The sequence below is a fragment of the Phodopus roborovskii genome, unplaced genomic scaffold (genome assembly GCF_943737965.1).
Source record: "Phodopus roborovskii unplaced genomic scaffold, PHOROB, whole genome shotgun sequence".
NCBI lineage: Eukaryota > Metazoa > Chordata > Mammalia > Rodentia > Cricetidae > Phodopus > Phodopus roborovskii.
The window spans coordinates 10502325-10518668 of NW_026126459.1; the positions used below are offsets into that span (position 1 = coordinate 10502325).

The 16344-nt window shown below is 48.7% G+C and overlaps 1 protein-coding gene across 2 annotated transcripts in view; it reads left to right on the forward strand.

Annotated features, from left to right (window-relative positions):
• Positions 1-14520, forward strand: part of Tbc1d22a (TBC1 domain family member 22A) — a 286880-nt gene extending 272360 nt beyond the window's left edge. For both annotated transcript variants that reach the window (XM_051189573.1, XM_051189571.1), the window contains one exon: positions 13084-14520. In XM_051189573.1, the coding sequence (XP_051045530.1) occupies positions 13084-13212 (129 nt within the window). In that variant the 3' untranslated portion in view covers positions 13213-14520. The remainder of the gene's footprint in view (positions 1-13083) is intronic.
• The last annotated feature ends 1824 nt before the right edge of the window (positions 14521-16344 follow it).

A 16344-nucleotide genomic window follows, 5' to 3' on the forward strand; every position in this document is an offset into this window, starting at 1 on the left:
AAGGGCGAAAGGGTTCAGGCCAGGACTCTGCTGGCATGCCATCCTGTGCCAGTGTCCCTTCCATCCAAAATACCTGGCCTGAGATGGGGGTCTCAGCACCTTTGTTCGCTTAGTACTGTTCACCAGTTGTGCTAGATGCCCTGCACCTTGGTCCCTTGCTCAGCCCTGTGCCTGCTTACCTGGGCCTTTCCTCCCGAATTGTTTGTGTTCCTTAGCTGACTCTCCTACAGATCCACCTATTTGCTCTACACACTCACAGGCCAGCCCAGGTTGACCTCTTGGACACAGTGAGTAGGCAGCAGTACTAACCTCTAGGCCTCTTCACTGCTGCCTGTCCTGTCCCCTCTTTTGGACCCTTATATGCTTACCTCACCTCTGTACCCACAAAGCTCCCATGTGTAATATTCCCTTGGGGCCAAGTAGGAGTCCAGCCTTACTCCACCTCTCTCTCTCTCTCTCTCTCTCTCTCTCTCTCTCTCTCTCTCTCTCTCTCTCTCTCTCTCTCTCTCTCTGTTTTGGTAGATAGTCCATAGATGTAAGCAACAGTGATGGCTATGTATACAAGTGAGTACAGGGAGGCTGTAGCCCCTTCTCCCACTATATGCAGAGGTCCAAAGCTCAGGGAAGATGCATGGGTCCAGAATGGCTTTGTGTCATTATGTGGAAAGACTGTTACAGAGCCAGAGCAGCTTGTCCCACCTTGGGCTTGTTCCCACACCAGGGTCTGTTCCTTTAACATAACCTGTGAACTGCAGCTCCCAGTTCAGCTGAGAAGAGGACCTAGCACACCTGTCTGGTCTTCACATGTATACAGCAAGCCAGGCTGTGAGGGCTGGGCTGTCATTCTCAATATACTGTTGATCACTTTGAGGGAATTTCTGTGTATGCCTAGTGCCCTCTCGTTCTCTGGCCAGTGAAGGATTTGTGCCCACATTTTCAACTGAGACAGGTCATGGCTCCTCGGATGGAAACTGACATTTCTAGACCTTAGCCACCATGTGTGTCTTTCCACCTGGCTTCCCTAACAGAAGAAAATCAATGTGAGAACTGAGCTGAACAACTCCACAAATTGAAGAACTTTTACAAAGTATATTACAAGAAAACTGCCACTTTGCTACCAAACCTGTGAACTCAGCTCTGTGGCAGTCAGTAATATGTATGCACCTTGAAATGCAGCCCTCAATGTTGGGCCACTTCTGGGAAGGGAGCTTGAAGCCAAGCTCTCTCATTATTCACTCTGAAGGTCAGGGCCTGCATCCCTTGGCTGGAATCTTGGTTGACTAAGGGTCACTGAGCTGTGGTGGCTCCTGAGTTTTGATGTGTGCTTAGCTGTGCCGCTTTCTGGGTTGTGGTGAGTGCTAAGTCTGGCTTTTACTTGTGCTTGAGGACATTCTGGGATGCCATTCAGACTTCTGTAGTCACAGATAGCCTTACCTAGAAGGCCCCATCTTGCCCTGGGATTAAAAAGGACTCTTGATGAGCAAGGAACAGAAGGTTAAACCTTGGGTACATACAAAAGGAATGAGAGACTCTGTCCCAAGTGTAAGTGTCATCACACACAGAACCCAGGTACCATGACTCAGCGGCTTCTCTGCTGCTGCTCATTTGCAGGCTGTTTAGACTAGGCTCTCTATGAAATTCAGCTTCTTCACAGCCCTGTGACACAGCTATGCTGGCTGCAACTCTGGGTATTCATACCTGCTGTGTAGCAGTTGCACACTGAGTTCCTTTGGGCTGTGATCAGGCAATGCTCAACTCACTGATACCCCTGAGTATGTCTAATAAGCTGAATTTGTACCTTTCTCTCTCTCATTTTAGTAGGAGGCTTGGTGCATCTACCTGGCACTACACACACTCTGAGATCAAAGGGGTTCTCATGGCTGGGTTGAGTTCTCTTTGTCATTTCCAAAGCAGAGAAGCAAGGGTGCATTTGGTCTAATGAAGAGGTGGAAAGTGCCATTTGAGAGCTGCTGGTGGATTGTGGGTAGACGAGTCTAGAGATAACTGGTAGAGAGGCCAGAATGAACTGGTGAAGCCTAAGCCTATGTTCTTACTGTGCCTCCTACTCCCAGCTTCTGAAGACAAGCAGGATATCCAGTGCCCTCCTACATTCTTGCTCTTCTACCAGAGATGTCACATGGGTGTGATGGCAGGACTAGATGATCAGATGAAGTCACTACCTGAAAGTCTCCAGAAAATGCCTTCTATTCCTGTGTGTAGTATAGTAGAGTCAGGGCTGACTTGCCTTTTAGGTGTTTAGTAGTCCTGCAGCTGTCCTCTGTGCCACCCAGTCAGCTTGCCTATAGCTGAGAGCTGCCACTGCCTGTGGACCTGAAATCAGACCAGGGAGTGATAGCTACTCTTGAGAAAGGCCCAGGATGCCAGGCCCACAGCTATTGTTGCAGCCCCTTCAGTCCACTCTGCATCTGCCTCCTGGTGATAGCTCTGAGATTAGGAGCTAGCAGAGGCCTCACAGAGGCCCTCTCCACAAAGCACTCTCTCTAGAGATTCTGGTGTGAGTGCATTGACTCTGCTGCCTTGTAGATAAGAGTGGAGGTGTGGGCTCCTTCCCTGTGATCACAGCCTGCCTTAAGCCCCACCACCTTCCCCAGTGATGCCTCAGGACCACATGGCACCACATCCTGGCCCTAGGTGCTACAAAAGCAAGAAGTCTGCTTGGGATGAAACAGACTAGTTGCAGTGTTTAGATGTGAGCATCCTCTGTGTGTTGACCAGAAGTCCCTCAGCCATGCTGGGAGATGAAAGGGACGCCAGCTCAGCTGGAGCCTCTGTGCCAGCCTCTGCTTTCACCACCAAATGCTATTTTTCTCATTAGAATTCCTTTTAGGAAAAAAAAGAAAAGAAATTAATTACAAGGACAGTCGTGTTCCAGTGTTGTTGTAGGCTCTTCAGAGGATAGCTGTGTTGGGGTATCTCTTCTTTCTACCTGAGACATGGTCAGCCAGTAGCTACCAGTCAGTCCCAGCCAGCTGTCACTCATCTATTTTTAGTCCTTCTCTGGACCCAAACTTGACAAGATTCTCAAACTAATAAGTGAATTGTCAAGGAAGTCAACTGTCAGAACTGGAGATTGAGCCTATGGGATGGGCTAAGAGTGAAGCAAAAAAGGACTTCATGGCCAGAGTCCATTATGAATAGGCCCTGTGGTGCAAATAGGGGTACCATGGGTTTCTATAGCTCCTCCTGCAGACATGGGGCCAGCTAGGACCCAGGACACCCAAGGTAGCCTCACAGTGCAAGCCTGCACTGCACAATTTGCAATGATCTCTCCTTGGGGACTGAGGTCACCCCACTCTGAGTTGCAGAGATCCCTAGTTGGATAGATTTAGACCATCAAAAAAGTATCTACCACAGAGGCAATGTGTGGACCCAGCACAGTCTGCCCTTGGTCCCTTCCCTGTCACTGCCAGTCAGATTAAGTTCTGTATGCTTTGGTTTACTGAGTGGCCCTATGAGGTAAGAGACAGAACCTCTGCAGCTCTTCCTGTGCCCAGAAATGGAGAAGTGACACGGGACTTATTGAGTGTGGTCTCCCTCCCTCCGGTCAGCACCTGGCCTGAGATGAGGCATTGGCCCTCCCAGCCTGACTTAGAGAAACAGTCTTTGTTCCTGTACCACAAAAAAGACCCATTCTACATGTGCGTGAGCTGAGGCCATATAGGAAGTCCCAAACAGCTTTGACCAAGGCTCCTGGCTTCTAGGTTCATGGACAAGATAGATGGTGATATACACCAGGGAGGTTCTGTGGTCAAGCTCAAGAACCCTTGGGACCACCAGGATGCTAAGTGAGAAGGCAGCCTTCCTTCAGGCTGTGTGGCTTGAGAGCCTCCACCCATGCAGTGGAGAGTTTGCCTAGTACTACTGGTAAGGAGACATTACCAGAGCCCACGAGAAAGGAGGAAATGCTTGGCTTGCCTTTGAAAATGGAAACCATGGTTTGAATACTCAGCACTGCAAAAATACTAGCCTTAGAAAATAGCATTTTAGAAAAAGGAGCCACGGGATAGCTCTTCCCACCCCAAGCCCAACTCCTCAAGAGAGGGATCATTCCTGCTGCTCTGCCTCTGTTGGCATCAAAAGGGCCATGGGCACCTGTGAAGCCCCATCATGGCCTAGCTTGCTGTCACGCTCTACAATATCTCCAAGCCTCTTGAGAACATATTTTTAAACTGCTAAATAAACACCCCATTGCATGGGTATGCCAAGGCTTATTGTACACTAGCAGGGGTAGTCTTTTTCTTTAACATTTTATTACTAAAGAAATTTAAATATGGGAAAAGGGAAGACATGGTTGAATGAGTACCATTTTGATTTGGCAAGCAAATTTATTCAACTACTTGATTGCTAGTCAGGGGTTGAGCATAGGGTGAGCCAGCTAGAAGTGAGCTGTTAAGATAAGCATCTTTACCAGTGCAACGGTCAGGCCTCATTGTTCTCAGGGCTGGGCTTAGAATCACCTAGGAGATTGAAGAGGTACACCCCTGAGTGCTACTGTGAGGATGCTTTCAAAAATAGTTAACTGAGGGAAGACTCACCCTGGATGTGGGTGGCAGCATCCCGTAGACTGATAGGGAAAAAGAAATACAGCCAGCACAGCTCCCGCCCTGCTTCCTGACTACATAAGCAAGGGCTGCCTTGCTTTGCTCTACCCTCCCACCATGATGGACCAAGCCCTCTGAAGCCCCAACGAAATAAACCCTTCCTCTCTTGAGTTGTCTCTGGTGTCCACAGCAGCAAGAAATGCGAGAAAATCTACATCCATGCAAACAGGCTTGGGACCTGGGCCACACCAGCAGAGTTCACACAGGTTCTTTACTATCAACCAGTACCCAGGTGCTCTCCATTTCTCCCCAGATATGAAATGTGTATATGCATGTTGGATACCTCATGGACTTGGAGCTTGCCAAGTAAGGGAGGCTGGCTAGCCACAAGTTCCAGGAATCTTGCTTCCCTAGCACTGGGATCACAAGCACATACCACCATGTCCCGTGTTCTTATTGTTGCTTTTAATGTGTGTGCTAAGGATCAAACTTAGGTTCTCATGCTTATGCAATAAGCACTTAATCCACTGAGCTATCTCCTTACTCCAGATCTGTTTCTGACAACTGTTCTTGCCAGCAGAGTGGGCTCACACTTGTGGGTTTGCTCCAGGCTTGTGGGTGGCCAGTGATGGCTCCTGGCTGTCATCTTCTGTCCATTGTTGAGAGCATCTCTGTACTGGCTTAGGACCACTTGGCCTGTTTCTGTAAACTGTCTCTTCCTGTCTTTTGCCCTTTTGTTTCAACATGTCTGTGTTGTCATACCCCACTGCCCCCCCACTTCTGTTTTATACATGTGACTTAATACAGGAAGATCTTTCATGTTGATGGAACGCACAGCCCCTGCAATCCAGTGCAGATGTGTACAAATGGTCTGTCCCCCTGCATTCTGCTTGAGGCTGTGCCTTTGAGTAGAGCCATGACCTGTGGCTTCCCAAGCCCAAGGTTTGCAGAGACTTCAAAGGCTTGGACCAGGATGGGGAGGAGGGTTAGTTGTGAGCCAGAGATAGCTGTCTGAAGGACAGGTTAGCCTAGGAAGCCAAGGATATGAAAGATCAGGTCCAGATCCAGGTGCAGGTACACCTCTGTCCTGACTTTTGTCCCATTTTACCTTGGATACCAGATTGTGTTTCCTGCTCTTAAAGGGGATATGTGAAGGTTCACATAGCCAGGGCTGTGAGGACATGGTGGGGGTAGCACAAAACCTGTATGTTGTGCTTCATATGTGTCTTATGTGTCCTCAACCCTGCCTTGAGCTGATGGTCATCGAGGACTATACTGAAGGCACTGCAGGCTCCTGGGGGCCTGTGTGTGGCTGGTTCTGGGTGACTACCTTCCTGCTTGGAGGGACCCTTTCTTCTCACTTTTATATCAGAGTGGCCTTCAGAAGGGACTGTGTGTAGGGTTCTGATTGTTCCCTGCTGCCTCATAAGCAGATGAAGATGGACTGTACCATTCTGTTACAGGTGTGCCTTCCACACACTTCCCTCCCCTCACTACTCCCAAACCATCTTCCAGCTCCTCCATGCCTCAGTTTCCTATCTTAAAAGAATGACAAGCTGGGAGAAAGGAGTCAAGAATCTGTCTCCCAGGAGATCCTGTGCTCTGTTTCAGATGTTCCTAACATCTAGGAGGCATCTAGCTCCTAGGTGGCACCTAGCTTCTTTCTAAGCAGAGGGTAGGTAGGTTCCTTGCAGTACCTCCAGCTCTTGGGGTTTCTGGCCAAGGCACAGAGCTAAGCTGAGCAGGATAGGAGATGGGTTAAACCAATTAACCCCATTGCCTGCCTTGTGTGTCAGGGTGGATGCTCTTCCTTCATCTTTCTCAGTTAGGGAAGAAAGCAACAAGAAGAGACAAGCAGGCCCTTTTAGCCCCGTCCTGATTAATTTATTCATTTTTGCATGTTGGCAATTTGTAAACTTCAAGCTTGAGTAGCTTTAAGCAGACCTGTGTGTTCAATGTAGTGCAGGGATTGCTGATGAGCTTGGCCTCCACACCCCATGGTCTTTGTGCACACAGGGCCTCAGGAGTACCAGGAGGCAGCAGGACTCAGGGCAGAGCCACTTAGATTCGTTAGTTCATTCGTTCATTTGTTAGTTCATTCATTTGTTCATTTTCCCAGATTGGGGTTCTGTATATGGTCCAGGCTAACCTTGCACTTGGATTTCTTCCACCTCAGCCTTCAAGTGCTAGAACTACAAACTAACATGCCTGGTGCCACTTAAAAACTGTAAAGGGAAGAAGGGACAAGAGATGGTGTGTTATGATTATTCTTGGCTATCAACTAGACTACACTTGGAATGAAAACCCAAGCAGCTGGATATACCTGTGACTTTTTTCCCCTTAAATCATCTGAAGTGGGAAGAGCCACTTTTAATCTGGGTCTTTTGAGGTGAGAAGATACAATTTTAATCCAGATCTTTTGAGGTGGAAGATTCATCTTTTATTGGGGCTACATCTTCTACTGGCAACCTATATAAAGGCACGGAAGAAGGAAGCTTGCTCTCTGCTTGCTCTTTCTAGCAAATCTGTTCTTTCTCTGGCATTATAGCCTCCTAACCCCAAATACTCTGTGTGTGTGTGTGTGTGTGTGTGTGTGTGTGAGTGAATATATATATATATATATATATATATATATATATATATATAGAGAGAGAGAGAGAGAGAGAGAGAGAGAGAGAATGTGAGAATAATCATTTATATAGGGATAGATAGAATACACATACATACATACATACATATATGTATATATATATTTCTGTTCCTCTAGACAACCCTAGCTAATACAAGATTTCCTTCTGTGCAGACACTGGGCCTAACCATCTGTGCATGATGTGATAACAGAAGTGGGGTAACTAGGAGAAGGAAAGGGACTAAAAGAAGGGGCAAGAGAAGGGATCGTGAGAACAGTAGAGGGGAATAAGAGTGAGCTACAGTAATCTGTATGTATGGAAATGTGGTAATGAAACCCATTTTATTTGCTAACTAAAAAATTTAATGTCATGAAGTTTAACAAAACCCTTTATTTAGTTCAGCAAAGCCAAAATACTATCACTGTGACATGCACTCCATATAGAATTACTGAAGACAGTCTTTGCCATCTTTTGTCTGTACCTACTATCCAAAATATATATATAGGTTACACATCAGCAAGTCACCCCATTTCAGATGTACCATGGACCACAGTGGCCAGCTAGGCATACTGCTCAGTTACACTCATTGGCTTCTGCTAAACATGATCTCTACTCATTTCTACTCTCTGTCACTGCAGGACTGGCCCACGGGTAGAGAGCCCTCTGTGTGTCTGGGAAATCCCAGTGAATGAGTGATTTATCCTTCTCACCCTGTTTGCTGGAGGACGGTGTGATGTCCCACACCACGTAGGCTTTCTTCCTGTCCCTATAGATAGAGAGCCTCTGTAGCCATGCAGAGAAACTGCCAAAGGACCCAAACAAGAATGGTCCATTATGGACCAGACATATGCCACTCTGGCAGTCAGGCTACCCCTTGACTCAAGCTAGACCTTCCATTTAGCATTTGCTAATGTGTGTAATTTTGAAAAGGTTAGAAAGTGCAGACATGTGTTTAAAAATAAAGAGCTCACTTTATTCCCTATCTCTATCAATCACAATAGATCCCAGTCACACACACAGGTGACATGCAGGCATACTCACAGCACACTCCCCACTCACAGAGTGTCCCAGAGAAAGGAGGTCAAGGTGTGCCCAGGAGTTCACATAGCACCTAGCTCATCATGACACTGGCAGCTAGCTACTCTGTTGTCAGTATGGCTGGCCACATAGTTCTGTCCCGTTATCCTAGCACTTTGCTCTTATTGGGTCTTTGTGTCCTGGGCTTGTACCTTGCTGTCCAGCCCTCATGTTTGGAGCATCTATCTGGAAGGTGCAGTGCGGGGGCCCTACATCCTCACCCTGCCTGTTTGCTGGCTCATCCCTTGACCTTCTGCATGTGATCACACCTGGAAACAGAGGCTCGATCTAACCTATATATTCTCTACCCTCTGTTTCCCTCCCCAGCCCGCCCTGATGCACTCTGACTAGGGTCCAGTGAGTCCCTAGCTATTACCATCATATTTCTGCCAGGTGCAAGGCAGGGCCACCTTGATGGTACCTCTCAGGGTTGGGTACATTTTACCATATAAAATGTATATATATCCATCCATCCCTGTGTCTTGAAGCTTAGTGTCCATGATCCTAGTGCTGCCAGGCAGTGCCCCTCTTCAGCCAGCTCAGATATATCATCCATGTGGAAGTCATATGAATTGCCACCAGGCTTTACAGACCACTGCCCTTGTGTGATCTGAGTGTACCTGCCCTGAATGTCTCCTGGGGTTTTCCTGGAATAGAGGCACCGGTGGAGGTGGGAGAGCTTTGTTTTATTCACTTAGCCATCTAAGCCCCAGTCAGCACTTTGGAAATGTTTTTAATTCAATACAGTTCATTTTTGTACCTGAGTTGGAATTCAAAGAGCAGGTTTAATGAGGTTGAAGGACGCCACCCTCTGCCTCTCTGTTAACTCAGGAGCACCAGGTATGGTACAGGTATGTAGGGTTAGCCATCTCTTAGGAGAGCTGACACTGTCAGGTGTGCAGGCTCAGTGGCTCTCTGTGCTTGTGGAGTCGCACCCACAGCAGGATTGGAACCCTTGATGGCAGTCCCTTCCCACAGAACCTGCTTCATCCCTTCTGCATCCAGCACCCCAGCAAGAAAGCAAGGTGCTGCTGTCTTCCATCTTTGAACATTCTGCCAGACATGTCTTAATTTTTTTAAAAAAGAAAAAAACCTCTCTGCCAGTTAGGGCAATGACTTAGCTGATAAAGTGCTCGGGAAGACCCAAGTTTGACCATCCATACTCATGTAAAAGAGTATGCTTGTAATCCCTGCACTGGGGAGGCACACACAGGCACATGGCCAGCCTACCCTAATCCCAGGGTGAGCTCTTGGGGAACAACACTTAAGATTGCCTTCTGGTCTCCACATGTATCTGTACATACATGTTGTCTGTCTATATATCACCCACCCATCTATCTGCCCTCCTGAGCTCATTCACTCATGCATGGACGCACACACACACACACACACACACACACACACACACACACACACACACACACACCTGTTTGCAGATTCATCCTCTCCCATAGACAGGGAACTTATTCAGCAGCAGGTTCCGTCTTTCAAGGCTGGTTCTGCTGTATAGCTCCTGCTGTCTCTGAGGTGCTGTTCATCTCCCTAGTGACAGTTACATTATCAACCTGCTGCTGCCACTAAACTTTTTACTCCAAGTATTCTGGAACACTGTGCACACACTTGGCAACCAACAGGGGAAGTCTCAGCACTGTCTCCATTTTACAGACGAGAAACAGACAAAAGAGTTATGAGACTTGTAGCAGGTTACAAAGGCAGGGGTGGGATTTGGCCCTGGTTACTCGGTCCTTGTAAGCATTGACTCCCTGCACTGTCTGATTCCTGCACCAAGGGACCACTAAAGGCCATGCACAAAAAGACACGTGGAGCTGCTATTGTTGCAGAGAAGGCAGATCTCTATGAAAGCATCAGGGACATGATTGTGGATGCTGGTGTGGTCAGAGCCAGAGCTTTAATGAGAGTCCGTTGGCATCTGACTTCAGGATCCTTCATTGCCCTGCCCCTTGCTGTCTTAGCCCTTAGAGCCCCAGCAGTGAATCTAAGAGGGACTAAGCATGTAAGAAGGGCCACTATGTTGTCCTTTGTGAAAGCACCTGTGTGTTAAGAGTGATCACCCTGTGCTTACGACGCTGCAGGGCACTGACTCTGGATAGATAAACTCTTTGTCAAGGAGCAGACAGAACCACAGCTTCTCTCCTTAACATTCACAGCGTCATCTCTTGGAGCCTATCCAGGGACCAGACATGACAGTGAGACTGTGTTGGAAAGGGTACCCTTTAGCAGTGCACACAGAGTAGGCTGAAGGAGCCCAGCTTGTGGGGTTTGACCCACCATCTTCCAAAGCAACTGTGCCAGAGGGGGAGCACTGTTTACCTTGCTGTCAGGGTGCACCCAGACTAGGCTGCCAGGCAGAGCAGAAACTGCCCGGGTTCACATTGTCCTGTGAGAGGGCCACAGTGTCCAGGATGTGGCCCAATCATCCCCCTGGTCAAGGCTGGGGCTCTCAGCCCACTCATCTGGGATACCTACCTGGGTTGGTGTGCATCTAGAATTCTTCAGGTGACCACAGTCTACAACATGTACTCAGGGCTGAGAAGCACTGACCCACAGACAGATAGTAGGTTCTGTCACTCTTGGTTCTCACTGGCCCCACAGGAGCTCTCCTTTGTTAATTGAAAGACAAGACTAGCTGAGAAAGGCAGGTGTGTGACACCCCACTGCACTCTCTCAGTGGCTTTCAAAAGTGGCAGTGTCCTTGAGTTCCTTCAGTGGCAGTGTCAAAAGAGAAATCTCCCTTTATTCCCATGGCCACCAGTGTGGTTCTAGTACTGGTTTGGTTCTGGGGTTGAGACAGAAGAGTCAAATGCCACCTGCAAAGTTCTAACATGGGCTCTGTGGAAGAACATACCCTGTCACCAATACCTGTCCTCTGCCAGCCACTGCCTCTGTAGCATGCCAACGATGGCTTTGTGAGTTACTGCTTGCTGCTTGTACTATGTTGGAGATGGACAACAGCCTCTAATAAATGCACCATGTTTCCCAGATAGGAGATGCTGCTGCTGCAACAGGAAGACCAGCCTTTTAAAAAAAGAAATCTGTATTTAAGGCCATGTTTGTCTGTGTTCTTTGCCAGCCTTAAAGGTCACCCGGATAGATTTTTCCTTCTTTAGCATTGCAGGCTGCGAAGAGCTAGGCCTTTCCATTCTCCCTCCATCCAGTGAACCTGGGGGACTAAATTAGATTCTGAAATTGAGTGTGCAGTGGAGTCGGTAAGTTACCGTAATGGGAGGGTATTGCTTCTCACCTTGCAAGTAGCGAGGTCATGATAATATGAAGCGAAGTGGATTAAAAATAAAACCAAAGGTATTTATTTATGACCTGCTCAGAATTGGATTGGCATCCGTGTAAGTTGCATCTAATGGTGGAAGACAGTAGATTGATGTTGATATGTCCCCGAGGACATGCTGCCAGGGAGACCTGCTCCATGAATTCAATTTAAAGGCCCATAGAAAGTATCCAAAATGCAAAGGAAATAGGGGTGGGGTGGGGCAACAGTAAACAGCGATTAAAGAGTGTCCTGACATATGGCTCTTGTGACTAGGATGTGCATCCTTGGATCTGCTGGAGGTCCTCTCCTGACTAGGATGGGGATAACGAGGGAAGTCTGCTCTGATCAGCCAGCCCCAAGCCTGGGCTGCTGTCCTGAGCACCACTATGCCCTCTCTTGGTTCTACCTATACTGACAGAGCTGTCCTAGTCCACATTAATGGGTAGCTCAGGCCCCTCCCTGCTATCCAAGTAGTTTGGTGGGTCAGAGTCCAGCAGCCATCATAGACTGGAAACCAGGCCATTCTGGGCTGGACTTTTTGAAGCCATCTGCTCTCGGTCTCTTGTCAGCTATCTAGAACTAGGGTGGCATGGCCTCAGAGCTGGTGTCTGCAGACAGGGAACACCCATTTGTCTTTGGAGACATTTCTCTGGGAAGCTGTTACAACCACAGACCTCTAAGACCCACATCTGCTTAATTCCTCCTAGTATTGCAGTCTCTCTCCCAAGGCCCACCCTGTCCTTGATGAAGTCCCCAGAGACTCTGTGTGTGAGCCATCATCTAATAGGAGACGCCAAGCTGTTGATGCCATGGTGTGTGTGTGTGTGTCACCTGCATATATATATGTGTATATATATATATATATATATATATATATATATATATATATATATATATATAGAGAGAGAGAGAGAGAGAGAGAGAGAGAGAGAGAGAGAGTCTAGTGTGTTCATGGTGTCCCTGGGCTTCTAGGGTGACATAAATGATTGTTCCCAGTTGGGTGTCTTGTTGTCCAGCCCCCAATGTCAATACTTGTTACTTTTGATCTTGGGGAAAAGCAGAGAAGTAGGGACAGGTGGCTGTGGTGGGGCCTCTGTGCTGGCTCCGCCCTATGGTATAAACATATTGCTGACACCTGAAGTGGTCACTTCACACATGAGGAAGTGTAGAGAAAGGTGGTGTGTCACCCTCTGGTGTCAGAGAAGCTTTGGGCTCTCAGAATTCTCCTGCAGCCTGACCCATGGAGCCTTCCTGACCATGGGGACCACTGGAGTATTAAAGGTGTCACAACTGCAGTGCTGTGAAGATACACTGTGTGGCTCTCAGTTGCTGAGCTGGGTGACAGATAGGATTATAGAAGCCAGAGTCTGGCTGGGTGGGGTCAAAGGATGAGTGAGTGGAAAGGACCACACAGCTAAGGGCACTATGCCATGCTTCCCTCCTACTACTGACTGACTTCTCCTGGATGCCTGCTGCTGAGACCTGGCCTGTAGCTTTGGACCTCCCTAACTATCTGTCTCTCCTCCAGGAATTGCTGCTCTTCCTCCAGAACCTGCCTACTGCCCACTGGGATGACCAGGACGTCAGCCTGCTGCTGGCTGAGGCCTATCGTCTCAAGTTTGCCTTCGCAGATGCCCCCAATCACTACAAGAAGTGAGCCTGGGGCCCATGACAATGGCCTCATCCTGAGAGTAGCGTCCCTTCCCTGCCTGGACAGATGCTGACCTCTGGATTGGTTCTTTCCTGGTGTGGCCCAGCAGAATGGGCCCCAGCATGGTCCAGAACTGGCAGGATAGTCAGCCCCAGTTTGATGAAATACCAAAGAGAGCCCGGGAGAGAATCCTAGCTTCAGAAGCTCAGTGTGGCCAGGAGTGTCCCTCACCCTGGCCCTTCCTTGCCAAATGCTCACCCTTAGGCCCCCAGCGCAGAGGAAGTTTCCCTCAGAGAGGCTTGCTGTATGGGTGCCAAGCAGAGGTGGGCAGCCATCTCAGGCCTGCTCTGAAATGCACAAATCTGTTCTGTTGAGTAAAAGAATAACGTCTAGACAAAATGCTGAGCACCATTGGGGCTTAGCACACAGAGCCTCTAACAGCCGCCATGTTTCTGCCATGTTTAGACTTAAACAGGGCTGGACCAGGAATTCGATCCTGGAAGGCTGTGGGACAGGAAGAGGCCAGGGCAAGCTGAGACCTCTCAAAGTCACTGACTTTGTGTCTTTAATTACCCCACTATCTGTCCTTGCGGGGAGGGGGTACAACAGGCAGGAGTTATTGTCAGTCAAGGCCCTAGAGGCTGTCTCACAGGCCTTCACTTGGCCACAAACAGGGTACAGTGAATGGTTCTGCAGTCCCAGCCTGTTCAGGGAGGCTGTTCCCACCACCACCTGCATAGGAATAGATAGGAGCTGTGGGGCGGCTGGGGTCCCTTCACACCCTACTGCCCTTTCCAGATCCACCAGTTTGGAGCCATTGCCCTGACTGCTCCAGGGCTCTCAGACTAGCTTCCCACATGTGCTCCCACGTATGCCCCAAGCTGTGATATGGTGTCCCCAAGGACCACCAGGCCACCTGTAGGGTATGGGCTTCAGACTCATGGAGCAGGCTTCTGTCCTCAATTACCCACTGGGGCCCGCTCTCTGACCTGTCCCTCCTTCCAGAGCAGCGCACCACTGCCCAGGCACTAGGACAGTGCCAAGAGGCTGTAGGGGACACAGGGAAGATGTGTGTCTGCTTCTATTCAGATCATCCTGGGTCAGATAGGACATGGCATTAGCAAAGTGTTGTGCAAGCAGTCCATGTCCTGGACCAGCAGAGGGACATGCTTCCTCCAACCAGTGCCTGTCCTGGGTAAGGGGCACCCAGTTACGAGGAAAGGTGCCTCTGTGGCTCTGTGGTGAAGCGCCATCCTTCTGACCCTTCCATGGCGCAGATCACCCTGCAGACAAAAGGGTAGGGCCATAGAGATCTGCCCCATACTGTTTTTTTTTTTTTTTTTTTTTTTTTTTTTTAAATGAGATGACAAGGACCCACAAGGTTAACTTAAGCCCTGAATGTATTTTCACATGTGCAAATGCTTGACTGGGTGTAAGGGATGCTGGCTACAGTCCTGCGTCTGAGCCCGCAAGCTGAGCCAGGCAGGATGTGTGCTTTGAATGTGATGTGTTGGAAACACAAAATAAAGATGCTTCATATGGCCCATGGTCTTTACATATTTTTATTCCATTTATTTGGGGAGCTAGTGTGCCTGTGCCATGGCCTAGCTGTGGAGGTCAGAGAACATCTTGCTGCGGTCTGTCTTCTTCTTCTATCATGTGAGCCTCTGGGATCAAACTCAGGATGTCAGGCTTAGTGGCAAGCTCCTTTACCCACTGAGCCACCTTGTTGGCCCTGTAATCTTGACTCACTCTTCAAGGCCCAGGCCCTAGCTCTGAACCTTGTGTTCTAGGCCCTGCCTTGATCACAGCAGTACTGTGGCCATGCTGACATACTTCCTCAAAAGAGGAAGAGGTACTTGTCCAGGTGTCATGAGGAAGCCACTTGCCTAGGGTTGGGGTGGGATACAGACATGGCCCTGATCCTCTGAAGCCAGGCCTTGGTACTCCCAGGAGCCAACAGAACAGGTGTCAGGCTCCAGCACAAACCCTGTCAGGCTCTGGACAAGAGACAACTCTCCAAGTTTCCATTGTAAACGCCTGCACTGAGTCAGCCCTGGAATCTGGGCAACTCTTCCATACTCCTAGGAACTCAGGGCATGTCACTCTACCTTCAGTCCCAGTGTACGATTACACTCAGCCAGATGTAAGACTCCAGACCCTGGTCAAAGATCTGTCACATACTGTCATTTGCCACCATAAAGGATGCTCAGTCCCTACTTAAGATCTTCCCTGTCTGTGACTTGTACCTGAGTCCCAGGGTTCTTAGATAAGATCCCACCCTGAAGTGGTACCCAGGACATCCAGTCCACAGAAAAAAGACCCTGTCTATTGAGCTCTGCTGTTGAATGCCTAGAGTGACCCCATGGGGGCAGTAGAACCTCTGGCAAGGGCAACTGTGTTGGGGGCAGGGTTATCCTGGGATGGCTTGGTCATGTGGGAACACTCATGCAAATCTTACATGGATTCATGGAGATAGGTCCTGTATCAAGTGCACCCAGGTAGCCTTCAGGTATGTGTTGTCCTGAGCCAGCAGCTCTGGGCAACCCCAAGGGTCTGCTTGTCCTATCCAGGTATTTGCACAAAACCTGAATGCAGGCTCCTCGTGGAGCCTCTCTGCCCTTTCCTCTCTGCAGTGGACCATTCATCTCTCACCACAGCCATGCTTCCCTCCAGTGTGGCACCCAGCTCACAAGGACCGGGCCACACAGGTCTGCCCCCACATAACTTAGAGGCCTTCCAGACATAATCTGCAGCCCCTGGTATGGGAGATTCTTAGCAGGGGATAGCATCAGAGGCACACAGATGAACAAGCCTTTGAGTCCATTTCATTGACAGGTTGAGACTGATTAATGTCTCCATCAAAGAAAAGTGTGTCACCAGATGGTTTTATACCAGATTCTGCAGAGTATTTCAAGAGCCAACACTCATCTTCCTTGCATTCCTTCAAAATCCCAAAGAGGAGGGAACATTTCCAGACTCCATTTACAAGGCCAGAATTCGGTCTCCTTGGTACAAAAACCAGGTAAGGATATCATAAGACAATTAAATTGCAGGCTAAGGTTCTTAAACAAAAGGCAAAAAAGAACAAAGGCCCTCAGGAGAATCCTAACAAGCTGAATTCATGACACATGGAAA